A 16262-nucleotide genomic window follows, 5' to 3' on the forward strand; every position below is an offset into this window, starting at 1 on the left:
ATCTAAATTTTACCACCACAAATATAAAAATCATTTCATACAAATCATACTTGTATTAATTCTGGCTTTAAAGCATGCAGGTACCTGCAACATTAGCGGCAACAACAGCTTAAGAACATCATCATCAGTGGGTCTGATTTTTTCCAAAACATCCAGTATCCATGTCAAATACTCATGTCTCTCAAGCATTCCTTCCTTAAAGGATTTAAAATAACACATCACATATCAGCTAGGAGCACTAAACAAGCAGGTGTGTAACTACAAGTTTTATTTCATTCCTGGGTTAGCTCTCATTGCCCATGCCAGCACAGAGCCAAAACCCCCAACCACCACCACCACACATGCAGGAACAAGCCATCCTCATGGCAGTCCTATGGATAGGGAAGCAATTGTGTACATCAATGATCTCTGCAGTTCAAATTTAGCAGGCTGCCTGACATACGGCTGACAGCCAGACTTCCTTCCAGCAACCATTCTGCCATTTCCATCCTTGAGTAGAAACAACCAGAGAGTTATTCTGGCCTGGAACGATGTGGGACCAAGCAGCCAGGCCACCACCCTGACACCCATGGCTTGATGTTCCACAGTGGCCTCAGCCTGATCCACAATCATTAAACACACCCTTAAAAGATGAATGATGTAGAAGAGAGAGTAATTTGAGTACATTGCTGCAATAGCAATCAAGCACACTAAGCAAATCAAAGCTTTTTCAGATAGCAAATCATTAAAATGAATTAGCATTTACAATTTATGCAAGTCTTATGACAAAAGGCACCATTAAGTTCTAAAAGTGAACTTTCCGAGAATGGTAACCTAAAAAAATAAAACAAAAAAAAATAATCCACAAACAAAAAAAGAATTCATGCACTTCTTAAAAGTATTACCTGAAACATATAAAATGACAATTTTTCATTATATTCCCACTGCTTCAGTGCTTGTTCCATCTCTTGAGGCATCACTACAGAGCTGTTGCCTTGGCTGGAAGTCACATGATAGAACTCCGCAACCTTTGCCAGTTGCTCTCGAAGGTATTTGGTTATAATTTGAGTCCATTCTATAAAAGAAGTTTACAATTAGACACTTCAGGTGACAAAAGGTTTCCTTCATAATGAGAACTGAAACAAACTTACATTGTCCTCATCACCAAAAACATTCCTCCAAAACATTAACCCTCAGCTGTGTAACGTAGCACCTACTGTGAATTAATGGGCTTCTTACATGCCTCCCCTGTGTGTTGGTCTCAAAACACTGTCAAGTGTGCAAGCAGCATGCCAGCTTAGCATGACATAAAAAGCACTGACACAAGGTGTGCCTTTAGGGAATCACCTGTCTCTTTCATCGGATTTCAGCACTCAGCCACAAAACAGCCTTGAAATAGATAAAATAAATACACTTCATTACTTCCTTCCATCTGGACCTTTACTCCCCTCTTCCTTCCTCCTCCAAATAGAGGCAATATAAAACTTAACAGGACTGTGCACAAGCAAAGGGATATAAAACTGTTATTTCTGTAACCACCCTGAAACAGACAACTCCTCTAGATTTTTACTCTGACAAGAACACAAAAGCTCAGGAGCAATTTATTAGGTCAGAGCAACCAACATGATGGGGAGGTCCGCAAGTAAGACTGATTATCTTTCCTTTGCCCTAGATAAGCCAGTAGGTGCTGTTCAGCAAATACACAAACCTACTAAAAATTATCGGTTTTTCTCTCTGCTTCAGCAGTGATCCTGTATTTATTGTAGACTGGAGAAATTAGTGAACAAAAGTACATAAAGCTCTGGGAAAAAGAGGAATTATTAAGAAGGTATCCCCTTAACAGTAACTGGAACAACCAAGGATATTTGTTGGTATCTCATAGACAAACATTTGACAGAGCTGTATTTAATAAGCATGCAGCACATTTTAGAAGAGCATACTCTTATGAACACATAACGCAGTTGCTTTGACAACGCAAGCCTGTTTATTGTCAGACTTTCAGGAACTATCACTCTCACACACAACTATTTTCACTGTTTACTACTCACCTCAGACATCAGCTAGTGCATTTATTCTTTTTTCCCTTTGCATTTGTAATTGGCAGTTCTGGCATTTCTGTCAACATACACAGACTATAAGTTGAATGTTTTTCTACCCAAATCCACTGAAACTTCTGTGTGAAGCTAGTGGCCTTTAGTGTTTTCATACATTTTGTCTACATTTACTTCAAATGTTTGCTCACTTTTGGAAAAACAATTCCAAATCCACTACCTCAAACTTATTTCACATGACAGCATGAAATAATGATTTCCCCAAAGCAATCACCAGTATCTCTGTGCCACTGAGTTAGAAACAATGCAACTGTCTTTCTGCTACCTGAGGCACAGATACAAAACATTTTGGGAACTGTCAAAGGCTGCCCAGCAACACATGGCAAACTACTTCCCAAACAGCTCTCAGCAACCTTTGCAAAACAGGAGATTTGGACAGAGGACGTAATCTCCAGTAACCTGTCTCAGAACACTTGCTGATAAAAGTCAGGCACCTTAGCCCATAGACACCTACTGGCTTTGTTCACCCTCACTGTACAGTGAGTGTGCACAGCACCAGCCTGGAGCAGGAAGACTTGCCTATACCCAACACAACTGCATTGCAACTTCCCAAAAAGCATAAACGCCTTTTATTTTACAGAGCTACTAATACCAGTCAGAGCAAACTAGGTCTAGATCAATTTATCACAACAGAGTGCACAACCCCTAGCTTTCTTCACCTCCTCACTACCCTTTCTCCCCCACACCCAAGAAAGAGGGTGTTTAACTACACCCTAATGAATGCATGTCCCATGCAAAGAACAGCCCTGGTCTTGGCACACAGCATCACCATTTCACTCCCTTAAAAGAGCCACGAGTGCTCTCTTCTAACTAGCAGAGCTATTTATGACAGATTGGGAAAGCATCAGCCCACTCTCACTAGCCTGCTCTGAGTCTCCTGCTAGGGTCTACTCCAGAAAGTGTTTACGTCATTCAAGAGGAAAGGAAAGACAACCTGAGAGGCTGGAGAGACGGGCTCTTTCAGCATCCCTTGGTGCCAAGGACAGAAGGGGAATTTGAAAGAAGGAAAGAGCAAGCCACCCAGCCCCTCTCAGTAGCACCAAAAATAGCTCAAAGGAGCCTGAATCCATCTGTGTCAGAAGAAGGAGCGGGGAACTGTGCTGGTATCCCATCAAAATAACACTGACCTCACCTCAGAGAACCTAACCCAGCGCAGTAGCCTCCCAGAGCTCATCCACCAACGGAGGAACCAGCCTGACTTGATACCTGGACACATCTCTCTTCTTTCTTGCCACCCCCATATGTGGAATCCCCCTTGCCCTCTGTTTCTAAAAATCAGATTGATTTTAAAAAATACTTTTAAACTATCACCAAAGAACAAACATAGTATGTTTGCCAGAAATCACAAAACATATTTTTGTGGATCTGACTAGGAACTCAGAGTGAAAATGAGTGCTACAAGTCTAAAAAATAAAAGAAAATAAAAAACCAACAAACACCACAAACACAAACACCACAAAGCAAAGTTTGAAAGAAACAACAGAACAACTTGGCAGGAAGAAGCAGACATTTCTCACAGCAGTGCAGAGATGCTGCTAAGCAGCAGTGAAATCATCTGAGCAGTTATTTCAATGACAAAGAAGGAAAAGGTTCATTCCAGACAGTAGAAGAGCTGTAAGAACCATGTGTAAATTGGGAGAGTAAAACTCCAACTTTGACAATAAAGTTGCTTGGCCCACTGGCTTAGTGTCAGACTGTGTCACTGAAGGTCAGTACTTCAAGTAAATACATTGCCACCTGTGTTCTAACAAATAAGCTTTGAAATTCACACTTCATTCCAGGTTCTCTACATTAGCAGTTCTGTCCATTTCCTGGTAACATTTATCCCAGCACTCCTGCGATCCCCACAGAGACTAGTGTCAGTGGTGAAGATGCAGCACAGTCATCTCCTCAAATGCTGCCCCTGGAGACTCAAGGTGGAATCAGCTGGGAGGAGAAGCAGCCAACAGAGGAGTATTTATGCTGCATGGCTCTTTGTACTTTCTGACACACATTTCTAAGTGAAATTGATTTAAAAGACTTTTTGTTCCCCTTCCCACTACAAAGATTGCTCTCTGGATACATAGTAACACTGAAGCTGCGAACAAGAGGAGCAGGCCTCCTCAGTTAATATTATGCATTTAGACATTAGAGATGTTTATTTACCAATATTTGGGTCAGTGGCCTGGCGTTTCTTGATTTTAGCTTCAGAAATAGCAGCGTAGTAGGCACATGTCATTTTGATCAGCCATGCTGCTCGCAGCAGTGGCACAGAATATTTTGCCAAGTAAGCAAAAACATCTTCTTTTTTACTGAGAATAGGAACCTGAAATGAAACAGGAAGCAAGTTATAGCACACAGCCCAGACAGCAGCTGGCACCTCTGCGTTACTCCAGCCTTCTGCTGCCCAATCCCGCGCTACCCAGGTGGTGACCTGGAGAGCTACCTCTTCATCAACCTCAGGACCCACTATGCTGACCTCACCTACTGTCCTGGCACACAGAAACTAAGAGACTTGACAAAAAAAAAAGATACTGCCCCCCACTCCCCCAGGTTTCATCAGGAGCACCCTTCCCCAGCTCAGGGCTGCCTGCAGGTCAGAAGCAAACCTCTCAATGCAGCCAAAGGCATCCAAAGCACAGAGATATCCTGCATGCTGATACTCAGAACCTCTGGAAAATGGAGTTATATCAAGGTTTTTGGGCAACAGTTCAATTACACAGACACTGCCAGTCTCATGGGTGTCCCTGGTACAGAGGAGTCTATGATAACCAGACCGCACCAGGAAACAGCCTGGCCAGCTTAATACTGCCTGCAGTAGCCTCACACATGGCAGAGTAGCTGGTCCCAAAACACCTCCAGGTAAAGTCACCTACTCAGTTACAGCAATCCTTACACCTTTCTGCTTGAAGGAAGAATAATTTTTAAATGCATTTTAAAGTAACATGCATGAGAAAAAGACATTTCAAACCCAGCAGAGACAGAAGGGAGTAGAGGCACAAATGCTACACTTACTGTCCCCTCCCAAAAAGTCCTCATTGCTTTTCCAGGCATATTCAACTTTTCTAACAGTGTGCTTGGAGAACAGAGGGGCATCAATGCTGAAGACAGCAGCAAACAAAGCACTGACCCCTTCCTGTAATGTTCTTCAGTGGTCAGTCTAGGGAATCTACAGAATCAGTTTCAGTATTCTTAACATGCTTTTTTACTGTTATCAACAAGTTTACACATCTGCTTATTAAAAAAAAACCAAACCTTAAATAATGAAAGAAATAACTAGCACTTCTAGTCACAAAGTTAACCTCTCAGAATGTTAGAGGGGAACTTAAGGTGGTGGCATGCTTGCCACAGCAGAGCTCATTTTTGTGGTGTCTCTACTGGTAGCAAAGCAACACAGGTTCCTCTCCAGTTGCATGGCAACAAGTCAAAAACTGGTGAAACTTGCACCTTCTGCTATTTTGATTCACTTAAGCTCAACAGTCTTGGAATAAGGGTTTCCTGTTTCAGTTTAATTTATACTCAGAATAACTCCCAGATACTGTAAGATTAGCTGCTTGTACACAGAGCTTCACGAAAAGAAGGCATGAATAACAGCACCTTTGTTACTGTGTTCTAGACACTACCTTGGATGAGCTTTAACAACCAGTTCAAATTTATCTTGTACTGCTGTTCTGAACAGCTTGCAGGATCCAAAATGATAGCTCAGAATTGCCTTTTCCAGTTATACAAACACTGCTATGAAGCAGCAAGAATTCTTCATAATTGAAAACTTAAACAAGAATGCAACTAAGACTGTTTAACAAAGTTTGTTAAAACAAATACAAATTTAAATGTGAAAAGCATGCAAAGGGGTTGGAGACAGCAGGCAGGTTCTTTTAAGAATGCATGGGCTTCCTAGCCAATCATTTCTTTGCCAGACACAAGCATTTCTGTAAACTATTCCTTTGCTTGAGAAAGAGAATGTATGACGTGAAGCATACAGGCAAAGAATCTGGCTGTCAAAAAGATGAACATGCCTGAGCCAAAATACAGTCATTCAAAGGAACTTTCTAACAGCTAGATCAGAAGTTCCCTTTGCCCAGGCAACCTCCTTGCCGATAGGGAACATGCTGCACAGCAACAGCTGCCTCCAGCACCACTCTGCACACAGCACATTCAGAAATACTGTACCTGCTCTTACAGCGCAATTCAGTACAATCCCACACCCAAGAAATAGAGGAGAAGCATTCTGATACCTTTTTTGCTAAAAGAGTCAGTGGTTTACTTCCTGCTAAATCTGTGAACCAATTGTGAATTGCATTCTGAGACCGAGCAGTAACCAGCCAGTAGTTGTCTTTGGCATTTGCTTGCAGTTTCTTCTTTCCTGTGTCCTGGAAAGTGTTAAGTTTCAGCTTTTCCGCTAGTATGCTGCTAAAGTAAGCACCAATCTGGTCAGGAAAAAAGCAAACAGACATGACAACCCAGTAAAAAAGCATCTTATTATATATTAATGCACGAAGGATTTCCATCTGAATAGATGCAGTCATCACTCTAGTACAGGCTATCACTAATAAGATTGCCCTTTAATACCCCGCAGCTAGGAGATAGGGATTCATGACATTAAGCACCCATGCAACACTTCTGCATTATCACTGTAGAAGCTACAGGTGAGCAAGACCAAGACAGAGACAACCAGGCCTCAGAGACATAAGACATGCAGCTGACACTTAGGACGAGTCACTGTGAATGCCCAGAGCGACATATTCCTCCGGCAGGCGAGTGTCTCAGACTTGGGCCCCGATTCAGCGTATTCTAAGAGTGCCTCAAACATTCCTCCCCTTCTATACTTCACCATACCATAAAGTGCATAAATATACACTTCTCACTTCTGCTTACAATTAACTACGCTGTCACAAGAACTGCATTCATTATCTTTCCACCATCAGTTCCAGCAGCTAAAAGCTCAAAGATATGGGTTAACTGGGTAACATTCTGACTTCTGTTCAAAATACCTCCACCACCACTCCCCATCTCCAGAATGAAAAGCTTCACAAGATTTGCTTCCACAGTACTTTCAATCCCAAAACAGTAGGAAAAAAAAGAAAACAAGAGGTTTTACTTCTCATATAAGCTTACTTACTTTTCAAAATTACTGTAAGAAAATTCAATTTTTAGGCCTGTCAGTAAGAATAAACTGTTTGATTTTCTAATAAATATATTTATAGCTGGGTAATTTTAAAATATATAAAAAACTTTTAGGAGATATTGAACTTATTTTGATAATTCTACACTTAAATATTCCAAGTAACTATAAGTACTTCCTTGCAAATTTCTATTCTACTTTCAGACAGTTCTGTTCAATAGTCAGAACATGAATAATTAAAATATAAGACTGAAAGTGCCTGCAGGTAACAATTCTAGAAAACAAAATCAGAAGAATGTAACAGGAAAACCTTTAACATTTCAGCAATAGCAACCCTGTCATTTACTTGTAACTCTCCTCCTGCTAAAATAAAAGAGCATCACTGTATAAGTAAATTCACATTTTCCAATAAGCTGTAAAGTGTTATTTCTTTTTCTTAAAAAAAAGCAGGAAATTACTTTGTCCGAAAACATTTTTATAAACTTCTTGATAACATTCTCCTTTAAAACTGATCTGGGCAGATCCCTCAAAGAAATACAGAATGGGTTTTTTTTTTTTCTAAGCAGCTATTATCTTCAATTTGGAAGATAGTAACTAATATTTTAGTGATTTTTATTGCTTTTTTGTATCTTACACTTCTTTGACTCTAAAAAAAAATCTAAAAAAAGGCTAGAAACACCGCCCCCCACAAAAAAAAAAAAAAAAAAAAAAAAAAAAAAAACACACAGGAGAGCTAAACTAAATTTTAATAAATAATCCAAAAATATATTTCCAAGAGACCTAGACCACAGCAACCAGTTTCTCCCAGCAGAAAACAGTCTGATGACACAGATACAAGACCAAAGCAAGCTAAAGATGTATAAGTACTAGGGACTTCCAGAGAAAGAGTCATGATTGTAAGTGAAGCAAGTAAAAGAACATGAGAAAAATTAATATCTCTTTTCTGATGAAGTGTGCTAGTTATGTTTTGTCTTGGAATCCATGTTTTCCTCTGAAGACTGATAACAGTAGGTAGCAGAAACACAGCTCAGCATTCTAACATTAGTTCTGTAATTAACTTTAATATGAAGACTTCCAACTAGAAAGCAAAGCAGTCAAGAACCAAGTACAACCACTGCCAGCCAGGTTCCAATTTCAGTGAGTATGCTCAGACTGAAAAGCCCTGTCTTACCTTTGAGGCATTAATTACAATATTTCTAGCAGATCCATGCTCATCTCCAGAGAAGGCAGGCTGATTACTGAAGCCTTGCTTTACATTCACTGCAGTAAGTTCATCCTGCAAAGAGTGTATCAAGGGCAAAAAGTGAGATGACAATTTAAGAAGTCACATCATTCAGAGAAGCATGTTTTCACAGAGACAGTTTATGCATTTGCTAGTATGTTACACTCTGCATTCACCAGAATCCCTCAAAGCACTTTGCACATTCACAGGATTTCAGCAAAGAGGAACACAATGCCACTCCTACACTCCAGTCCCCATTAAGTGTTTGCTGTACTACAGGCTTCAAGGCCATAATTTGATAAAGATAGCACTTGTTTTGCTTACAAAGGGTTGCTACCCATGAGAAGGGCAGAAAGCAAGACCTTGGCAGCCTCTGTAAAACCTGGAGTGCACCCAGTAACCAGCTCTAGATTTCCCTTGTGAAAGTGGTACCAGTGATCAGCCACCATGATCAGCGGAGGGAGAGCAGCACATCCTCCTCGAGATACACTGGGATCACTGGAACCACCTGCATCACTCCACAACAAAACACTGCTGCACACCACCAGTACCCTGTGTATCCCTTTTCCCAGCACAAAAATATTTTTGTATCCTTGTTTTGGGAAAGTTTAAAATGTTACTATTTCAGTTTGTGGCCCCATGCCACCGTCCGAGAATATCTACTGAGGTAAGAAACAGAGCACCTCTAGCAGAAACATTTTGAGTGAACATCTGTCCCTGTTGCAACTAAATCCAATTCTTCCAGAGTTACTTTCACAGTGGAAGTATTACTAGTCTCCTACAACACTATCAACACACCTTCATTTTGTGGTTTAGCTGAATCATATTTGCAGCAAGTACACAGAACAGACAGAAGGGTAATGGGTATAAAACAAGGGGTAATGGGTACAAACTGGAACACAAGAGGTTCCACTTAAACTTGAGAAGAAACTTCTTCTCAGTGAGGGTGACAGAACACTGGAACAGGCTGCCCAGGGAGGTTGTGGAGTCTCCTTCTCTGGAGACATTCAAAACCCGCCTGGACACATTCCTATGTAACCTTATCTAGGTATTCCTGCTCTGGCAGGGGGATTGGACTAGATGATCTTTTGAGGTCCCTTCCAATCTCTAACATACTGTGATACTGTGAGAAGCGGGGTCAGTAGCATTAGGTGTAAACACAGACCCAAGCCTTCATGAACATAGAATATAACTTCCTAATTGAGTCCCATCCTTCCCTCTCTTCACTCTGTATCTTCACCAAAGTTAATATTCTTCCATGAAGGCTGTGCAGTTTATTCACTTACTAAGAATCGCATGCCCATCAGACTGAGGTTTACATACACCAGATGAAGGGGAATTTGGCTTGTTTGTTTTTCATAGATCAACTAGGTTGGAAAAGACCTTTAAGATCATCAAGTCCAACTTTAACCCCAGCACTGCCAAGTGCACCACTAAACCATGGCACTAAGGCCACATTTTTTGAACACTTGAGGGACAGTGACTCCACCACTGCCCTGAGCAGCCTGTTCCAAGGCCTGAGCACCCTCTCTGTGAAGAAATTGTTCCCAATATCCAGTCTAAACCTACCCTGGTGCAGCTTGAGGCCGTGTCTGGGAATTGAGGAATACGAACTGGTTTAATTCAGTTTTTACCTCTTGTTCTATCCCTTGTTACTTTGGAGCAGAGCCCAGCCATGTCCTGGCTCCATCCTCCTTTCAGGTAGTTGGAGAGAGAGATAAGGTCCCCCCTGAGCCTTCTGTCCTCCAGATTAAACTCCCCAGTTCCCTCAGACATTCCTCATCAGACTTGCACTCCAGACCCCTCACCAGCTTCGCTGCCCTTCTCTGGATCCACTCCAGCACCTCAATGCCTCTCTTGTAGTGAGGAGCTCAGAACTGAACACAGGCCCTGCACTGCGCCACCTTGTCCCGCAGACCTTCACTTGCCTTGCCCTGCCCCACCTTGCTTTGCTTTTCTTAATCTCCCTTTGCAAAGAAGGCACAAATCTCCCCCAGGGAATCACTTATGTGCCAACAAAGATACTGTACAGAAGCTCAAGCGGTCCATGGACCACTGGCTGTGGGTGAAGTACTGGAACAACCCCTGAGATGACTCTGCAATGACCTACGGAAACAAAGAGCAACTGCTCTGCAACAAGCAAATAAAACAGGAGAAAATAAAGTTAAGTGTCATAATTTTATTACTAAGTTTTATTACTAGCTTTGGGCAACACACCTCCCCAAAAGCAGCAACCCAGAAGCTTCCATTCAGTTTATTCTCTTATGCTTTGCCACACCTTTTGTTTTTCAGTATTTCTGTGAAGTTGGGGAGTAACACAGAAGACAGTAACGTATTTAGAAGAAATCGAAGCTCTGTAGGGTCTGAGCTCTGAGTCTCATCTGAATTTTAAATGAAATCAACAAGAAGTGCTGGAACACTCCTCCACCTACACCACACGAAAACAGCCTTGAAAACACAGATGAAGGCAGAAATGAAAGTGATCGAAGAGATTATAAGCAAATAAATAAAAGGTAAATTGCAAACAGATGGAGATACAAGTTAATACTAGTGCCATTTCCAAGTATGACCCCAGTTCTGTTATCTTTAAACTTCTTTGACAAAAGCTGTCCAGATACCATTATGCTAAAAATAACTAACCATATGTTGTACTGCTGTATCTACCACTACTGTAGGAACAAGCTGCGGATGGACTGGCAACACAAACACATCAGTGTTTTGGTTTTGTCTGGCTCAGATTATTAGCTCAGATTTCCCCCTGCCTTCAGGAGGAGTTCAGAAATCTTACACAGGGAACATAGCACAGTTGCATAACCAAACACAAACTAGAAATGAAATGACACGTCATCTGTGAACACACTGCACAGAGACACCTTTACCAACAAATTAACAATAAAATGGATGCTCACAGGAGCTCTCATTACATCTCACTTAGGCCAGCTCCATTAACAGCTCAGGGTCATGTTCTGAAAGTACAGCTGTCCCTTGCAGCAGGGAAAGTTTCCTGGACGAATGACCAGCAGTGCTAGCACAGCTACATTGTACAATACTGAACGTACCAGGGTTAAGCCTGCTTTCACTTGCCTTGATTTGCAAGCCCTCTGCTAATGAGAGGCACAGGTACCACACACTGCTGTCACTAAGTGATGCGCTCTGCACCACAACATGCTGGATCCTCTAGGCTCCTGCAGGGATGTCAAGCTTCCTTTCAAAATGTCAAGCAGGCCCCAAGCAAGCCCAATCAAAGCTCAAAATCCTTCTGAGATTTTAAACGGCCAAATGAACAACTGGGCCCAAACCGCTTTAATTTGTTTCAGAGAGAATTTTAATTGTTTTGTGTGGGATATTCAAGATGCACCTGCAGCACTCCATTTCTGAATGCAACACATACAGATTGATACCTTTACAAAAAGAAAGCCCACTAAAGCTCAGGCCCGCAATCACAGGAGCTGAGCAGCACCAGCAATGTGAGAAGGCAGATCCCCAACTTAAGCCTGCATGCACCACCTCACTCTATCATAGCTCTGACCACCATGAAGCCTGTTCTGAGGAGGCCACCTGTAGCACTTACCCAGCCAGCTGCAGCCAGGGCACTCAAACCCAGACTGAGAACAAATGAACTGACCATTAGGATCAAGCATTGGGGCATTATTGTTGGTTGTTCTGCACAGTATAGTTCCACATTAATTAACAGTGATGAGCTCTTTCAACATAACCATTCTCCCGCTTCCTTATTAGTGCAGTAACACTCGCTTTACTGCAGCACCACACCAGTAAGAGAAAAGCACAAATCTAATTCTGACATCTGAGCTGAGCAAACAGACAATGTACAGACTACACAGGCACTATTTGACAATCAAAACCAAGGAATCTTTGAAAGACATTCTTTTTCTCCCTGACCTCAAAAATTTCCATCAATATTAAACTCATGAAAGCAACAAAACAGATCTTTCTAACCAGTCATTACTTTCAGATCCTCTCACATACTCCATCTTTTGCTTTGTGTCTTTTTATTGCAACAGGGCTCTTACTTTCAGCAGCTTGGAGCAACCATAGCGTTGGTGAGGAGACCCAAACCCTCTGCAGTAAGGTCCAGGAGTAGAAGGTCCTGCGGTGTAGCTGCTGCAGCACTAACATTCCACTCCCACTCAGTTTACACCACCAAATGTTAGGCTTGAACAAGCAGATCAAAAAAGTAACTCCCTAAAAGAGACAGTACAAAACCCTGTGCTAGTTACAGATTACTGAACAAGCTGTATTGCATGATGAAGAGAGGAATAACAATACTTAGAGGAGTCTGAATCAGTAGCTCAGAAGTCACAAGCAAGGATTAGCCATACACAAAAGCAAGCTGTACCAAAGACTAGGAAAGACGACATATGACATAAAGAGATACCTAGAGGACCCAGAAAGACTCTGGGTCCTGGCATGAGGGAGGTAATACTGGAGACACCTCTCTGACAGAAATTTCAGCTGTTTTACCCATCCTACCAGTGGTCTGGGCTACCAGTGACTGCAGACATCGGAGAATTGAGCCTTGGAAGGGTCAAACCCTGTACACTGTGTGCAGGGAAGGTGATTAAATTTCTTCTGTCTGAAGGCTGTATCTCAGCATAAAATAATGTTGATTGTGTTTTTTGTGCTTTGAAACTGAATTAAACTGAGCATAAAAGCATTACTCACAAGTAAAGTCATCAGAATCTGGCCCTGATGATATGGTACATTCAATGGTTATATCTTTGGCTTGTAATAAACACAGTTTGCATTAATTTTATCCATCTTAGGGAGATGGTAACAACTCAGAGCACAGGAAGCATTAGATGAAAAACCGATTCTAACACTTGCAGGCTGCTCCTGCAAAGGTTTGATTTCCAGGTCTACCTTTGCTCCACAATCAGCAGCAGCAGGGATTGCTGATTATACAGAGAAACTATATGCAAAGCACTGCCCAAGGTTCAAGGAAAACACTAACTTTTTCCTAATCTTTCTCTTTTAGAGCAGTACAAAGTGTTAAAGGCAGCCCCAGCAGGTAATTGCACTCCAGCAGAAGCTATGTGCTATGCAAGTTGAAGACTTCCCTTCCACCACTCCCTCATTTCTGCAGACATTATTTTGCTCCCAGTAGCAGCGTTCATGGGCTGAGGATTACCCAAAGTTTTTCACAAGGGGACCTTGCAAAGGACACAGATTTCCACCTGGCGCTCAGGTGACCAGGCTTGGGAGCATGAGAGCCCAGGGTTCCCAGAGGTACCAGCTCCTAGCAGGGAGGGCACTTAGAAAGGCACAGGGCAACAGTCAGCAACACCAAAGTTACCAGGCAGCCCACTCCCACCTCAAGCAGGACCTGTAACTCTGCATTTGTCTTCTTCTCCAAATGACAGAGAGATTTCATCAACCCAAAGGCTGAAAGGACACAGGACCGTGTCCTGTAAATGCCCCATGCAACACGCATTAACACTTCACATACACACATGGAATACAGACTTTCCCCAAGCCACATTTCAATCAATTACACTACGGCAAATAACAATGAGCCTCTTGCAGTTATTTTTCTACTTACTAATGCACCCACGAAACATTTTAAATATTAACCATCTGGGCATTTGCCACTTCCATTCTTATTGTAATGGGCTGCATATTTACAAATGTGTCTGCAAGAATCAATCCACCACCTGATTAAAAATCTTCAACAGTCCAGAGCTAAAAATTCATCTCTATATATTGTCATAGTTGAGTTCAGGTGCAGTTCTGGAAGCCTGGTCACAATCACACTTTAAAAATACACGTTAGAGAAATATTTCTAGTTACCATAATCATCAAGTTTGTAAATATGAGTAGCAGCACAAGGTGAAAAGACAGAAAGATGCTAGAGGCCAAAAAAACTGAGATATGCGTCAAAGGCTTAGCAATGGACAAAAAAACAATAGCATCTTTTAGTGCATGTTGTCAAAGCTCCTCTCAACCAGCACTGACCAATAATCAAAATTACTCTTTGTAAGTGCTCTCCAGCCTAAGAGAACCAGATGATAATGCTCAAAGACTAACAAATTACTCTTAATAAGCCTCCTTGCTGGAAGTCTCAACAGGATGACAACAAACTAAAAAGAGAGCAAAGCACAAAGAGCACTTGGCTGCCCTATTGTACTTGCTCCACTTAACTGGAGTTCATCCTCATCATCTGCCTATTGACTTCTACAGGGTCCTAATTCACTGGGACGGCCAGGAACACCAGAAGAATGGGGCATCTCAGGCCAAGCACACAAGAGGTGAAAGTATCTGCCACAGGCAGCTTCATGTACAAGTCACAACATGGTACACTATGCAGACCTCAGAGCGATCCATTAACATTGCCGGGAGACAGCTCAACCACAAAACCCTATCTTCTGGAGGCTTCTTCTCCCCACCTATGGAAGACCAGTGGCCAAGAAACAAGACTGGGAAGCCAGGACAGGGAGAGCCTACAACCAACACTGCTGCTTCACTAGCCATGCCACAGCATCTGCCTGAACCACACTCGCCCCCAGCACCGACTGACAGTGGGTTTCCATGAGTTTGGTTGTGGTACACTGGAGTAGGACAGACACAGCCTGACGCAAGAGTACAAGCTACAGCCCTGCTCACCTTCACCCTGTTTTCAGACACATTTTCCAACCTACAAAACCCTCCAGACCCTTCATTCCTCCAACCACAGGTCTCTGCTGTCAGGTCAGAAACACGGGTGGGCAGCTTAGTGGGCCCATGCTCACCTCAGCCAGCAGCACCTCTCACCCTCTGGGCAGCCCATGCCCCCCACGAGCCAGCGTGCCCCTCAAGGGCTGGGGGTACCCCTCAAAGCCCCTGCCTGTCACGGACTGAGGTGCCCCTCTTGGCAGGTGGGTGTAACCCCTCATGGGCCAGGGTACCCCTCACGGCTGGGCCCGCCCCTCTGCCCTCACAGCCGCCCCACTGGGTGAGCCCGGGCGCTGAGGCCGCTGTGGCGGTGAGCGAGACAGCCGCCCCCACCTCGCCTCAGAAAATGCAAGTCAGCGGGCGGCTCCGCGGCCGCGCAGCGCCGCTCAAAAGTTTCAGGGGAGGCGCCGGGGCCGGCAGGCGCGGGCGGCGGCCCGCCGCGGGCGAGGGGCGGGCGCGGGGCTGGCAACCGGGCCCCGGCGCCGCGGGTGCAGCGCGGCCGATCTCACCTCCTTCTGGCGCGGGTCCTGCGGGTAGACGTCGGGCGGCCCCAGGCGCGGCCGCTTGAGCGGTCTGTGCTCATAGCTGAGGAGCCCGAAGGCGGCCATGATCGCTCATGTTCGCCGGCGCAGCGGGCGGGCGCTGGAGCAGGCTCCGTGCTCCAGGGAGCAGCACTCGGCAGCTCGCCCCCCGCCTCACCCCCGCCGCGCCGGGGGCGGCTGCGCGGCGGCCGACGGCCGCGGGGGTTGGGTGGCTCGGCCCACCCCGCCCCGCTCCCCTTCGCTAGGCAGGTGCCGACAGAGCCGCCCGAGCTCTCACACAGCTGCACAGCGGCAGCCCCCGCACTGCTCACCGCCCTAGGGTGATGACGGGGCCTAACGCCGCACCGTAGCCTGCGGCCGACAACCCCCGAGCTACCCTGGGGAACGGCGAGGAGGGGGTGGGCGCAGAAGGGCAGCACTGCCCGCCTGGCCTGGAGAGGCGAGGCGCCGGGCAGTCCTGCGCGGGGAGCGGAGCGGTTGAACGCTCTCGCTGAAGGCCCCTTTAGCAGCAGGATGCGGCACCAGCATGTCCACCCTGTCTATCGTCTGTTCCCTTTTTTAATACTGTTCATTTTAACGGGTACATAATTCACTAGGTAAGAGAACCCCCGGTGGCGAAGAGGCCATGGCCCAGGAGA

At 44.3% G+C, this 16262-nt stretch overlaps 1 protein-coding gene across 1 annotated transcript in view; it reads right to left on the reverse strand.

Moving 5' to 3' along the window:
- MED12L (mediator complex subunit 12L) overlaps positions 1-15808 on the reverse strand; it is a gene marked incomplete at its 3' end in the record, with an annotated part of 159930 nt that extends 144122 nt beyond the window's left edge. The window contains exons 1-6 of the mRNA XM_080622527.1: positions 15592-15808; positions 8363-8467; positions 6305-6496; positions 4236-4395; positions 885-1054; positions 85-195 (exon numbers count right to left, since the gene is read on the reverse strand). Coding sequence (XP_080478653.1) covers positions 85-195; positions 885-1054; positions 4236-4395; positions 6305-6496; positions 8363-8467; positions 15592-15690 — 837 coding nt within the window. The 5' untranslated portion in view covers positions 15691-15808. The remainder of the gene's footprint in view (positions 1-84; positions 196-884; positions 1055-4235; positions 4396-6304; positions 6497-8362; positions 8468-15591) is intronic.
- Between the last annotated feature and the right edge of the window lie 454 nt (positions 15809-16262).

The sequence above is a fragment of the Psittacula echo genome (assembly GCF_963264785.1).
Source record: "Psittacula echo genome assembly, chromosome: 7".
NCBI classification, from domain to species: Eukaryota; Metazoa; Chordata; class Aves; order Psittaciformes; family Psittacidae; genus Psittacula; species Psittacula echo.